Genomic DNA, 15,466 nt, shown 5'->3' on the forward strand with positions numbered 1-15,466 from the left:
CACTGGAGTGATGGTTGCTGGAAATGGGCCTCTATACACCTATGTAGATATTGAATTAAAAACCAGACGTTTGCAGCTAGAATAGTCATTTAGCACATTAACAATGTATAGAGTGTATTTTTGATTAATTTAATGTTATCTTCATTGAAAAAAAAACTGTGCTTTTCTTTCAAAAATAAGGAAATTTCTAAGTGACCCTAAACTTTTGAACGATAGTGTATATATAGTAATAATATTACCCTGCAAAGGTGTACATGTTTTTGTCCTCCCAGGTAACATTTACCAAGCTCTATATTTTTAGAAGTTACCAGAACCAACAAAGCATCACTTCTTGTTGGGTCTTTAAAATCTGGGTAATATAAATCTCCCATTTTCACTACATACCAGCCTGTACAGCTATTTCTTTATATAGCTGATCTTCTTAATGATGTTGGGACATCTATAGATTACACTAAATATGTTTTCAGTGTTTACCTCCCTTTGTAATTCCACCCTCTTTTCACACTCCGCTTCATATCACTTCTCACATACAGGCATACAGTGTAAAACGTTGTAGATTTACAGCCCAGTCGTGTGAAGAGTCTAGGAACACCGATACAGATGGTGTTGCTGAAATATGGCTAGAGTGCCAAGGCCTCAAGACCACCCATTTTGCTTGCTAGACTTCTGACATTTGTGAATTTACACTTTACATTGCCTTCAATTTTTTTTTACATTCATTATCTGTAATGTGATTTTTTTTAAATGTTATAGGCACATTTATCTTCAACATGTAACAACATTGTAAAAACTTCTCAAAAAAATAAAATAAAAATCGTAATTCATAATAAAAAGATAACCATGTATTTTTTTGCATAGAAGCATGGGTTTTTCCATGCTCCGTAGACCCAACCAGCAGTCCTTCTCACCTCCCTAAACATACCCCCAATGCTTGAAAACAAGATTTTGTCTGGCCTGCATTATTTCCCCATCTGTCCTGACTGCTTCCTCAGCATCTTCTCTGTTGCATTCAGAGTATTTTGTGTCGAATATTAGTGTATTAAAAAAAAAATTGCAGCATTCATTGCGTATTTTTGATTAAAAGAATAACACAAGCATTTTTGAGATTATTAATGCATACCTACCAGAAGAAATGCATAAAAAGCCCTTTATTGTACATTAGAAAAGTGACACAGTTTAAGGCCTCGTGCACACTTCCTTCACCGTTTTAGCCTCCATTTTTGACGGATGCCTGTGCCAGTTTTAGCAGCCGTGTGGTTTCCGTGTGCACTCCGTGTTTCTGTTTCCGAGCATGGTACTGTCCAGGGTGCTCAAAGAGCAGGGTTAAGCGCTAGTCATTGTACAGGGTGCTGAAAGAGTTAATGGGCTGCACTGATCGGCGGTAACTCTTTCAGCACCCTGGACAGGGACTAGCGCTGAAGAATGACCATGCTCGGCGCTCGCAAAATAAAATTTTAATGAAATAAAAAAAATCCATTCATACTTACCCAGAACTCCCTGCATTTTCCTCCTGTCCGGCCTCCTGGGATGACGTTTCATCCCATGTCATCGCTACAGCCAATCACAGGCTGTAGTGGCGGTCACGCAAGACTGGATGACGTCAGAAGGCCGGCCTCCAGGGATGACGCTTCATCCCACGTGACCGCCTCTGCAGCCAAACACAGGCTGCCGCGGCCACATGGACTGCCGCATCACGCAGGAAGGTTGGACTGGAGGAAGAAGAGGGACTTGTCACCAAAGACAACGACCGGGGTACGTATGAACTGCTTTTTATTTTATTTTTATCAGCAGCCCCTTCTCTATATCAGTGATGGATAGAGAGAAGTGACTGCCGATTAGTGTAATATCTCTAATGTACTTCTGCCCGCTCGGCCGTTGCTAGGCAATGGCTCCGTCACATACGGATGCCTTCCGTGTGCCTTCAGTTTTTTTGACGGCCCCATTGACTTGCATGGGCCTCACGGTCATGGAATATCGGACCAAAGTAGGACATGCTCTACTTTTGTCGGAACGGAGCAACGGAACGGTCAAAAAAAAATTAAGTGTGCATGACCCCATTGAAATGAATGGGACAGGGTGCTAGCCGTCAGAAAAACGGCTAGCACCCTGAACAAAAAGACTGAAGTGGGCATGAAGTCCAATATCTTTCTTCTATGCCAAGAGATTCTTATTTCTGTGCAGCAGCATCATGGAATATACCTCCCAACTTTGGATGGAAAAAAGAGGGACAGACACATACATCACCATTACAAAATAGTTTTGTTACATTTTTACATGTGCTTCAGTGCTCCTAAAGTGCCAGACATAGCATCTATATAGTGACAACCACACACAAACACGCCTCAACATTCATGTTTTCTCTGCATGCTTTCTTACACTTTGCAGGTAGCAGCATTACTTGCCGGGAGATGTAGTCTCTCTCAGTGATGCTGCCATCCGTTTCCTACTCGACATAACCATTAATATTTTCAAACTAATATGGAGACACAAGCACGTCAGTGCAAGGATACAGGTCTGTGACCCACAGGTGTGTGATTAGTCAATGTAGAGTTACATATTGCATAGTTCGTATGGTTGAAAAAAAAGACACGTCCTTTAAGTTCAACCAAGGGATGGGAAAAGGGAAGGTAAAAATTTCTACACATAAGAGCGAATATTTTTTTTATTCTAGGAAATTATCTAAGCCTTTTTTAAAGCCATCTACTGTCCCTGCTGTGACCAGCTCCTGCGGTGACTATTCCATAGATTCACAGTTCTCACAGTAAAGAAGGCTTGTCGCTTCTGCAGGTTGAACTTTTTTTTCTCCAGACGGAGGGAGTGCCCCCTCGTTTTTTGAGGGGGTTTTACATGGAACAACATTTCACCATATTGTTTGTATGTGCCATTAATATATTTATAGAAGTTAATCATGTCCCCCCTTAGACATCTCTTTTCAAGGCTAAATAGGTTTAGTTCTTTTAATCTTTCCTCATAACTTAGTTTCTCCACGCCCCTTATTAGCTTCGTTGCTCTTCTTTGTATTATTTTTTTCAACTCCAGGGCATCCCTTCTATGAACTGGAGCCCAGAACTGAACTGCATATTCTAGAAGAGGTCTCACGAATGCTTTGTAAAGTGGCAATATTACATCCCTGTCCCGCGAGTCCATGCCTCTTTTAATACACGACAATATTTTGCTGGCCTTTGAAGCAGCTGATTTACATTGCATGCTGTTATTTAGTTTATGATTTACAAGTACACCCAGATCCTTCTCAACAAGTGCCTCTCCCAGTGTAGCTCCCCCTAGGACATATGACCCATGCAGGTTGTTGGTATCCAGGTGCATAACTTTACATTTATCTACATTAAACCTCATTTTCCAAATGGACGCCCAAACACGGTTTGTTTAAATCCGCTTGCAATTCACGAACATCTTCCATGGACTGAACTATACTACATAGCTTGGTGTCATCTGCAAAAATAGAAATAGTGCTATTAATCCCATCCTCTATATCATGAATAAATAAGTTGAATAATAGTGGTCCCAGCACTGAACCCTGGGGTACACCACTTATAACCGGGGACCAGAGTAGGAATCATTGACTACAACTCTCTGGATACGGTCCTTGAGCCAATTCTCAATCCAATTACAAACTATACTTTCTAAACCTATAGTCCTTAATTTACCCATTAGGCGTCTATGAGGGACAGTGTCAAATGCCTTTGCAAAGTCCAAAAACACTATATCCACAGCGGCTCCTCTGTCTAGGCTTCTGCTCACCTCTTCATAAAAACAAATCAGGTTGGTTTGACAGCTTCTGTCCTTAGTAAAACCGTGCTAGCTGTCACTGCTAATACTATTTTTTTTCCACATAATCCTGTATATAGTCCCTCAAACATTTTCCCCACGATGGATGTTAAGCTTACTGGTCTATAATTACCCGGGGAAGACCTAGAGGCCTTTTTGCAATTAGGCACCACATTTGCCCTGCGCTAGTCCCTTGAGACTATACCAGTCGCTAGAGAATCTCTAAAGATTATGAAGAGGAGGACAGAAATAACTGAACTAAGCTCCTTAAGAACTCTAGGGTGTAGCCCATCTGGTCCCGGGGCCTTGTGTACATTTTATTTTATTTAATTTAGCTTGGACCACATCTATATTCATCCAATTCAGTATATCAACTGATATATTAACAGCCCTGGCACAGGCTACATCAGTGGCTCTTTCTTCTGTTGCATATACAGAGCTGAAGAACCGATTTAGTAACTCTTCCTTCTCTTGATCCCCTGTGACCAACTCACTATTACCACTATCTAAGGGTCCTACATGTTCAGACCTTGGCTTTTTTGCATTTATATACTTGAAGAATTTTTTGGGATTTGTTTTATTATCTTTGGCCACCTGCCTTTCATTTTGTATTTTTGCTGATTTTATTACATTTTTACAGATTTTATTAAGCGCTTTATAATTTACAAAGGCTACACCTGTACCCTCAGAATCCCTCAATAAACACAGCACAGGCAAATATAATTCAGCATAGAAGATATGAAAAATAACTTTCTAAATTTTTTTCCCATGTACAATAAAAGGACTTTTTTACATTTTCTTCAGCTAGGTCTCTATTAAGGCAATTGTATGACCGTCACCAACCCATTTGTTGTCAGTTTCTCCTCTTCTCCATTTATACACAAATCGAGCTCATGGCCCTGGAGTTCAGGCTGCTCCACACACGAGGACTCATTTTCTTTACGAAAATATCCAAAGTCACTATAAGAAAAAAGAGGAAGAGGAAGTTTCCAAACGCCACCAGGCAAAAGTAATAAAATAGTCAGACGACGAAGAAAGCATGCGTATGTTTGACGTTACCACATGTAGTCATCCAAGGTGCAATTACAGTTCACAGATTCCCGGCTCACTAAATAATCCCGGCCATTCTGGCACATGGAAGATTTTTTGAGGCGCTGATATTGTTCCTTATAACCCAAAACACAACCATCAGATGGTGCTCCTGGGTCTGTGGAGTGTGCCAACCATGTGGTATAATCCTTATCTTCACCTAATTAAAAAAAATATTTATATTATAATGTATTTATTTATTTTATTCACTAAGTATGCCATTCTGACTTCCACAATCATTGAGAGTAATTAGCAGCCTGGTGATGCTAATCAAATGTACAAGATTAGGTAATTCTCAAGAAGTGTGAGGGTACGGTCCCACGTAGCATCCGCGTGCAGCCAAAATAAATTTGTTACTGTCATTTATACGACGCTCACCGTGCGGGTTAAGTAATGTTATATTGTAATAGTTCTGACTTTCACGGCTGTGGAGCTACCAGTTATGTTTCTGTTTCTTTCTTTACACACACAAACACACACAATGGTCACGAGAGGTTATTTGTTTGTTTATAGAAGTTGGAGAAGACCACACAATTGTTACACATACTATCTGGCCAAAAGTGTGGGGACCCGCGACTATCACACCTATAGGAGCATGTTGGAAATCCAATTTCAAAACCATGGGCGTTAATTTGGAGTTGAGCCCCTTTTACAGCTATAATATCCTTCAATATTCTGGGAAGGATTTATTCAAGATTTTGGTGTGTGTCTGGGAATTTGTGCCCATCTAGCCAAAAAAACATTTTTTTTAAGTTAGTGAGCCAGACCTTCTGGTCCAACATCGGTGCCTATCAGTGTTCCAATTCATCCTATAGGTGTTCAGGGCTCGGTGCAGGCCACTTGAGTTACTCCACAACAAACTCTATAAACCATGTATTTATGGGTCTCGCTTTATGCACTGGGGCACAGTCATGCTTGAATAGCAAAGCCCTGAAAAAAACAGCTCAAGACCATTATCTCTCCACCATATTTTACAGTAGGCACTATGGATTCCGGTAAGTAGTGGTCTCCTGGCATCCCTGATTCGTCCATTAGACTACCAGATAGTGAAATGTTATTCGTTACTCAAGAGAACACGTTTCCACTGTTTCAGAGTTCAATGGCGACAGGTTTACACCACTCCAGGCAACACTTGGCATTGCACATGGTGATCTTAGGCTTATGTGCAGGTGCTCGACCATAAGAACCCATTTCATGAAGCTTCTGAAGCACAGTTTTTGTGCGGATGTCACTCGCAGAGGCAGTTTGGAGCTCTGTAGTGAGTTGTTCAACAGAGGATAGGAGCTTTTTATTCGCCACGCGCTTTAGCCCTCAACGGCCTTGCTCTGCGTGGTCTGCTGCTTTGTGGCTGAGATGTTGTTACTCCTAGATGCATCCAATTCACAATAACAGAACTTACAGTTGACTGGGACAGATCAAACCGATTCATTGCAAAAGTGGCATCCTATGACTGCCACATTTTAAGCCACTGAGCTCTTCAGTAGTGCATGGCTGTATGATTGAGGTTTTGGATCGGTTTGTGGTGGGTTTGGCCAAAACACCCGTGCTCAATTAGGAGGGGTGTCTGCATACTTTTGCCCATGTAACGAGTATGTATATAGAAATAAAATGTTAACTAGATGGTTCAGATCAAAGTTAAACAGGAATTAGTAATACATTATAAGACGTCAATAGACAAGGAGATAAAAGTATACACTTACAGCTTTGCTTCAGAAGCGCAACAAAGTCTATAGTATACGACATCCAAATGCGATGAAATAGACTAGGCTGATATCCCCATACAGTGACATTCAGGGATCGAGCCCCTGGTTCAGAAGCCAGACCGGTGAACATCAAAGGATCTTTAGAGAAATTATACGAGAACCAACATTGGCCTTCATCTGTTGAAAATCTAAATGAGGGAAAATATTTTCGTTGCTATAAAAATGCCAGAACACACTTGACAGGATTAGCGAATAATCTGATATTAAAATTTAGCATTCTAGAATAGTTTTTTTGTCTACGGCTTTTTGCTACCTGAATTAGGAATCATAATGGATATTTTCCCACAGTCAGGATACGCTGCAGAATTTCCACAACAGAATTATGTGCGGAAATTCAGCCGCATTTAAAGTAGCAGCAAAGTGGATGTGCGATTTCTGAAAATCTCAACAACACGCAGCAAAAAAAACAAAAACCCACATAGAAAAGTTATGTGTTTGGGCCATAGACTTAAATAGGGAGCATAAATTCTGCACTAAAATACAAAAGTTGAGTATCGTTTCAATTTGTACAGCGTTCTCGCAGTGGACGCGCTGTAAAAACTGCAGGAAATCCGCAGGTGCACATGATGGTTTGCTACAATCAATGCTTCACGCGAATTACACAGGTAAAACCAGTGCGAAAAAATCTGCAGCTACATTGTGTTTCCACAGCTATCTGCTGCAGATTTCTGTGACTAAATTTAACTGCATTGTTTTTAGATATCCTGCCTGTGGGTACATACCCTAACACTGCATCCACCCGTGTATCATTGGCAACATTACCACAAAACTATACTAGCAAATTTAACTCTTTAAAGACCAGCCTATTCAGGGCCTTAAAATGTTATTTCCATTTCATACATTTATGGCATAGCCTGTGGATGTCATAAAATGTCTGAGCCGGGAGCCGCATCTCTGATATTTATGGACATCTGGAGAACAGGGGTCATTTTTTTGTGGGACAAGTTGATTTTTTTTATTTAGTCCACCGTTTTTGGGGTGCATACAATTTATTGATTAGCTTAACAATTTTGAAAATAAAGTAATTTTTGAAAGGGATTGTCCAGGATCGCTAATAAAATGGGCTAAAAGGTGGGAAATGCCATCAAATAATAAAAGTAGCATAACTTACCTGTTAGATCCCTGATGCTCCATCACCACCACTAGAAGTTACTGAATTGTAGCGATGACATCACGTCGACGAACGTGACCGCCGCAGGTAATCACTGGCCTCAGCAGTGGCTGCAGAGGTCACGTATCAACGGAATGTCATTGCCACAGCACAATAAACAGACTGGTGACACCGGGGGATTTAACAGGTAAGCTATGTGTCTTATTATTTGATTGTATCTCCCCCCTTTAACCCATTTTTTTTGTCGATCCCGGACACCTCTTACAAAAATTATCAGTAGTGAGATATAACAAACAGCGGCATTGCCAGCGTTTCCTCCAGCTCAAAAAACTCCATGCGTAAATCCAGCCTCAAGCAGACCACATATATGGATAAATGACTTCACTTTAGCCATCTTGGTGAGTGTAAATCAAGGTAGCAAAGAGAAGCCAAACACCTATAACCTTTTATGTACTGCTCTGCATAATTTCCAGTGTTTTGTAGAAGATTTAACAGTTACTCAAATTAATCAACATTTGCTCAAAGCCAATAAACTTCTTTCCTCTCACTTGATAGTGTTGACAGGCATATCGCTTTGTGGTATTGCCACAATAAGCCCTCCAGAATCCAGGATTGCATAATGGTGAGGACCATCCAACACCCGGGTCCATGAGTAACCACCATCATCCGAGAGGTACACACTGGGACTAGCGACGGATACTGCATCACCCACACTGCCTGTGACATGGTAATACAGAGTGATTCAAAAGTACAAAGCAAAACAATTCGGTTATTTGTTTATGTAACTTAACTTACCGTGGGCAATAACTATTCCTATAGCATTTGGCTCAGACATTGGTGGCAGTGGGACTGCAAGATTCTGTGACATGCTGTACTGGGCATGTATATGCAAACTACACTGTGGCACAGACAAAAAAAAATAAAAATTTACATTTCAGGATACTGAACTAAGACGGGTCATTAATAAGGGCAATTATTATTCAGCGCTAAGGTGAAAAAACAATTATCACATGGCATAAATTGAAAACATTTTTATTTTTAATTTGCTAAATGCAAGAATGAATCCCTTTCTAAATATTTTTCATTAAAATTGTTATACCATTTACTGATGTAGTCTCTCTAACTCTTTCATCTAGCAAGTTGTCCTGCAAATTGTGACAAATCAGAAGTCTTCTGCCCTCCCCTATCTTCTCTCAGTGTTCGAGATAGCAGCAGGGTAAAATCCTTTTCTCGCCCAGTTCACTGGGGGGGGGGGGGGGACGACGACGACAACGACACAGACCGTGGGTACATGCTGATGCCACTAGGATGCTTGAAACTATGAAATACAAAGAGGGACTCCTCCTACAGGATATATCCTGCCGACAGACACGTAGCAAGCAGTAGGAGAGGCAGATACAAAGTAAGAGAAGTATGTCAAACACAGGGATCTCTCAAACGGACAACCGCAAGAACAAAAAAAAAAACCTTGAAAAAAAATTAGGTGGGAGCGGTGTCCCCCAAATGATCTGGACAAGAAAATCATTTTACAGTAAGTATTGAAAAAAAAAAAAAATAAATAAATTTTTCTAGCTCGTTACTTTGGGGACACAGACCGTAGGACATCCTAGAGCAGTCCCCAGGAACAGAGCACAGCACATGGTCAGTTATTTCACAGAAGCCTGCAATACCTTGCAACCCAGAGAAGCGTCTACAGAGGCAAAGGTATGCACCTGGTAGAACTTGACAATGGTGTGCAAAGACCACGTGGCCACCTTGCACAATTGAAGGGCAGAGGCCTGATGACACAGCCCAGGAAGTCCCAACCACTCTAGTAGAGTGAGCAGTGAACCCGGAAAGGGGGAACCTTTCAACTGACGCGATAAGCCTGGCGAACAATCATTCATATCCATCAAGTAACGGTGGCCTTAGAGGCCTCCAAACCCTTCCTGTGACTATGGGAGGATGAAGAATCAGACCACTGGAAGGAAGCGGTGATCAGAGTAAATCAGCAGAGCTCAGACAAAATCGAAGTTGTAGAGAAAACAATGACTAGGACAAAAAGATGGCAAACAATATACTCATTCATGTGGGAGGCCAAAATCATTTTAGGCAAAAAGGCGGTACCGTGCGGAGCAGCACCGGATATAGTTTCCCTGAAAACGGAGAACGACAAGACAGACGGCAACTCCCTGACCCTTCGGATGGATGTCACCGCAACCAGAAAAATGGAGAGATTTCTCTCAAGCGTTCAAATGGATTTTACTGTAAGACATCCAAGAGCAAATTCAGATCCCATGAAGGAATACGAGTATGATAAGTGGGAGGGGCACATGAGCCACCCCTGCAAAAAAAAAAAAAAAAAAAAAAAAAAAAAGCCTTAAAGAGGCTGTCACCAGATTTTGCAACCCCTATCTGCTATTGCAGCAGATAGGCGCTGCAATGTAGATTACAGTAACGTTTTTATTTTTAAAAAAACGAGCATTTTTGGCCAAGTTATGACCATTTTTGTAGTTATGCAAATGAGGCTTGCAAAAGTCCAAGTGGGTGTGTTTTATGTGCGTACATCGGGGCGTTTTTAATACTTTTACTAGTTGGGCGCTCTGAAGAGAAGTATCATCCACTTCTCTTCACAACGCCCAGCTTCTGGCAGTGCAGATCTGTGACGTCACTCACAGGTCCTGCATCGTGTCGGCCACATCGGCACCAGAGGCTTCAGTTGATTCTGCAGCAGCATCGGCGTTAGCAGGTAAGTCGATGTAGCTACTTACCTGCAAACGCTGATGCTGCTGCAGAATCAACTGTAGCCTCTGGTGCCGATGTGGCCGACACGATGCAGGACCTGTGAGTGACGTCACAGATCTGCACTGCCAGAAGCTGGGCGTTGTGAAGAGAAGTGGATGATACTTCTCTTCAGAGCGCCCAGCTAGTAAAAGTATTAAAAACGCCCCGATGTACGCACATAATACACGCCCACTTGGACTTTTGCAAGCCTCATTTGCATAACTACAAAAATGGTCATAACTTGGGCAAAAATGCTCGTTTTTTAAAAATAAAAAACGTTACTGTAATCTACATTGCAGCGCCTATCTGCTGCAATAGCAGATAGGGGTTACAAAATATGGTGACAGAGCCTCTTTAATGTCAGCTTTAGATACCAACGAGTGACCAAACAAGATGGAAAGGGCAGTCAACTGCCCCTTCAGGGAGCCGAGAGTTTAACCATCATCCAAACCCCTTTGTAAAATGGATAGAATCCTGGACAAGGAAAAACGCAAAGGGGAAGCTTACGATCCTCACACCAACCAAGGTAAGCCCTCCATGTACGATGGTAAATGCAGGCTGAAGAGGAATTTCTGGCCTTAAGCATAGGGAGGATAACACTCTTCGAAAAACCATGCGTCCTCATAACGGCAGCTTCAACAGCCACACTGTTAAACATAGCAACCTTAAAGTCTGGTGGAGGAGAGGTCCCTGAAAGAGAAGGTCGGGACGAAGAGGTAAGGGCCAAGCGATGTCAGCAAACAGGGACATGAGGTCCGCTTACCAACAGCGGTGCAACCAAAACGGGGCTAGCAGAATGGCAGGAATCTCTTCCACCTTGAACCATCGGTGGAGACGCGGCAGGAGAGGCAGAGAAGGGAAGACATACAGGAGACTGAAGTCCGACTGTGACGCCACGAGAGCGTCCACAGCGCAGGCCTCTGGATCCCAAGCTCGGGAGATTAAGCAAGGGAAAGGGAGATTGAACCTGGAGGTCATCAAGTCCACGTCTGGACGACCCCACCTGAGAAAAATTTGGTCGAATACATCTTTAGCGAATGAGAGAGTCACAACTCAATCGTCGACCCCAGGAACGTGAACCGCTGTGAGTGCCAGAACATAAGCTTCCGTCAATACCAGGGTCGCTGAAGTCTCGGCCGGCACTGCGAGTGTTTCCCTGGTGATTTAGAGAAACCACGGCCGTGGCATTACCAGTCTGAACCCTTACCTGGTGTCCGGACAGGGACGGAGTCCCGTGCAGGAGACACAGAAAGATCGACCTCAATTCCAGAAGATTAATGGGAAGTTAAGACTCCTGTGTAGACAACAGCCCCCGAGTCGTGAGGTTTCCGAAAGATGTCCCCCCCCAGCCCTGGAGGCTGGCATCCGTGGAGAGGATCGGCCAGTTCAGCAGAAGGAAGGTGCACCCACGGGGAACAGACGGAGAAGTAATCCACCAAAGTGTGCGACGGACCAAGAGGGGAAGGATGAACTTCAGATCCAGCAATTGCAAGGATCGGTTCCACCAGGAGAGGACTGCCCACTCTAGAGGGCATGTCTGGAACTGCCAAATGATATTGTATCGATTGAGGCCACCATGGTCCAAAAAACACGCATGCAGAGGCGGAGTGAGATCGGCACAACCGGCTCTAAGGAACAAATCTTTTCCTGAAGAATGGAGAGACTCTAGGGAGCAAGGAAAACATTCTCCGAACGAGTGTCAAAGGAGACCCCCAAAAAGACGATCTGCGGTGAAGGAGACAAAGACTTGGACCAGTTGATTATCCAACCGAACCAACTCCAGAGTGATCTGTAGAGCCATCTCGTTGGCCTACCTCGAGGCAGATTTGATGTCGTCCAGGTAAGGGATGACCGACAAAAACAACCTAGAAGTATCAAAGCACAGGGGACATAACACTCCAATGGAATGTATAAATATCTAGCTACCACGTATTGTAAAAAATATACAAATCTTTATTTATGAACGACAATACATGGTATCACAGAAATATAAAATTAGCTAAATAAAGCTGGTCATACACGGTGAGCAGCAGCAGAAAGGTATAGATGTAAATATACCATGAGGTAAACAGACATAACCCATCTCAAACCTAACTTCCCATGCCGAATAACACCATGTATATAGTACATAGGTGATGATATAGCTGTTGCAGAAAGACAAGCAGATCGAAAGATACTAGGTACAGCCAAAAAAACTACATGGTGAAAGATCTGTATGGCAATGGCAAAAATACGAAAAGCAAATGCAAGTGAACGAACAAAATTGCTGCAATCAACAGTAATGAGGGTAACAAGGCATGCCTAGAGACATGGTGGAGGAACAGGACGTGGAGAGATGTGGCACAAAAACAGAACGCCTCGACGCACGTTTCGCCTAGGACCAGCTTAGTCAGGAGGGATGACCGACACCCTATTGGCGCAAAGGAGTGCCATAGCGACAGAGAACCTTCGTAAACACTCTCGGGGCTGTGACCAGACTGAAAGAAAGGGGGCGACAAAATATTAGTGACAAGACCGTACCACAAAGCGCAGAGAACGCTGCCGAGTAGCACAGATAAGGACGTGCAGATATGCGTCCTTGATGTCCACAGAAGAAAGAAAATTCCCCCTGTTCCATGGAAGCGGTGACAGATCGGAGATTCAATCCGAAAAGGACGGACCTGAACACGCGCGTTGAGGCACTTGAGATCCAGGATAAGCCAAACTGAATCGTCCTTTTTGGGGGCGACAAAAAGGTTGGAAGAAAAGCCCCGAAACATTTGGTTCAATGGCACATGGAATGATGACCCCCACTGAAAAAAATAAAAAATAAAAAAAAAAGTTGTTTGCCCGAAAAAAGGGTGCCACCCTGGATGGGTACTGTGGAACAGCGGACTGAAAGAAAACGCTCTGGAGTGAAGCTGGCAAATTAGATTTTGTATCCTAAAGATACTAACTCTTGAAAGCAGGTGTCCAAAGACATCTGGTTCTCTCACATTTCGAAGTGCAGAACCTTCCCCCCACCCGAGGCAAATCGAGAGGGGGCGCACCTTCAGGCAGAAGTGGCCTTGTCGGTTCCAACCTTTGAAGGTGGAGGTCGGGGATGCCAGAAGGGCCAAAATTTGAAGGAAGGTTTGCCTTTCCAATCCTGGAGAGTCTGCGGCCTGGAGGAAGTGGTGTTAGAGGAACGAAAATGCGGACCTACCTTTTTGCTTGGGGGAGTGCACTTAGGTCTATTCTGAGGCAGTTGCTTTTGTCACCCATGGCTTCCGAGATAATCTCGTCCAAACGAGGCCCAAAGAGACGAGATCCTGACAAAGGTAGAGAAGTCAGGGATCACTTGGAGGCTGACAAAGCCTTGAGCCAGGTGGTCCTGCGAATAGCGACAGAGGAAGTAGAAGACCGCGCCACAAGGCGGGCAGCATCAAGGGCAGCTTTGCAGATATACTTGGACGCATTGGAGATCAGGTGAGACAGATCAACTGGTTGCTTCTGAGGAGGGCCTGAAAGCAGGTCATGACGAAGATTGTGAGCCCATTCAGTGACGGTTCTGCCAATCCAGACCGATGCAAAAATTGGGTGAAGGGCATAGCCTGAGGCCTCAAATGTTGTTTTAGCAAAGGAGTCCATGCAGCGATCCAGGGGTCCCTTGAAGGAAGTGAATCCTGCCATCGGTAAGGTAGTGGCCTTGGCTAGACGAGAAATTGAAGGATCTACCGCCAGAGTCCGCACCCAAGCAGAAGAATTGCCCTCTTGAAAGGGGTAGAAGACATCCAGAAGGCTAGAGTGGGAAAAAGTCTTGTCCAGGTGCTTCCATCCCTTAAAGATCATACCTTCTTTTTCCAAGTGGGCTGGAAAGAAACAGTCTGAGAAAATAGCGGCTGAAGGAAAGAAATTGAGTCAGTGGAAGATGCAGAAGCAGTGACCTGAAGTGTGTGTCACGGACAGCTCTAATTAGCACCTTCACTGAGGTGGGGAGTGAGGCAGAACCCTTACCAACTGATTTCGAATGAGATAAGTCAGTCAGACAAACCCTCTATAGGAGGAAAGGAGGCACCAGACCTGACATCAAGACCAGAAACACCTAGTCTACATGGGGAGGTGAAAATGTAAGCAAGTGAGAAGCTCTGATCCATTTGTGGGTTCAGCTATGAGGGGAAGACATGGACAGGGAGTCCATAAGAGGATTGGCAGAACAAGAGTCCGGAGGGCAGGCAGACATGCCACCCAGAATGGACAGAGTAACGATCGCCAGCACAGAAAATGGAGTTAACCCATTTCAGATCCACACCAGGGGTGAGCAACACTGGGGGTGGCAGAGGTGCAGAGGCCACAGGCATTTGGCTAGGCAACCGGCATGCATTCCATAAGGAAGTAGACTGATCAACTGAAATTTAGTATTGCATTTTGAGAAGGAATAATAAATGGCAAAGGTTGTCTGGAATCAGAGTGTTCCCCTTTAGAGTCAGACATGGCAGTAGAGAGGGTTACTTAAGTTCACACTGAAGCAGTGAGAAGGAATAAACAGAAGAAAAATAAATTAATAATATCACTCAAACTGCATAGCAAGGGGTACTCCTATTCAGGGAGTAATGGCTGCTTCACTTAGCGCGGCTAGAGAAGTGTACTAACTGAAAACGAGCACAGTAAGAAATAGTATGTTCCCTTCGGAAAATAACTCCGTGACAATAGGCTAGGGCACCTGTAGGGAGATAGAAGAAGCTAAAGCTGATCCCGCCCACTTCCAAGATGTCAGAAGTCCTCCTGAGGCAAGAAGCAGTAGCTCTGTCCAGGAAGTCCTATGTCCCTAGCAGTGTCCATCCAAATGGAGAAGAGCAGGGGGAACGCTGAAGCCACATTCATGGAGCGCGGCGATTGGCCGCTGGCGGTGATGTGAGTAGACCAACCAATCAGGAGAGACACATGATTCTCCATGACGAGATAAGAAAAGAAGAGTGCTGCAGCACTATTAGTG

At 43.6% G+C, this 15,466-nt stretch overlaps 1 protein-coding gene across 1 annotated transcript in view; it reads right to left on the reverse strand.

Moving 5' to 3' along the window:
* Positions 1-15,466, reverse strand: part of SORT1 (sortilin 1) — a 72,887-nt gene that overhangs the window by 16,134 nt on the left and 41,287 nt on the right. Inside the window, exons 12-16 of the mRNA XM_075853636.1 lie at positions 8,545-8,647; positions 8,298-8,466; positions 6,576-6,766; positions 4,846-5,035; positions 4,630-4,746 (exon numbers count right to left, since the gene is read on the reverse strand). Coding sequence (XP_075709751.1) covers positions 4,630-4,746; positions 4,846-5,035; positions 6,576-6,766; positions 8,298-8,466; positions 8,545-8,647 — 770 coding nt within the window. The remainder of the gene's footprint in view (positions 1-4,629; positions 4,747-4,845; positions 5,036-6,575; positions 6,767-8,297; positions 8,467-8,544; positions 8,648-15,466) is intronic.

The sequence above is a fragment of the Rhinoderma darwinii genome, chromosome 2, assembly GCF_050947455.1.
Source record: "Rhinoderma darwinii isolate aRhiDar2 chromosome 2, aRhiDar2.hap1, whole genome shotgun sequence".
Classification (NCBI taxonomy): domain Eukaryota; kingdom Metazoa; phylum Chordata; class Amphibia; order Anura; family Rhinodermatidae; genus Rhinoderma; species Rhinoderma darwinii.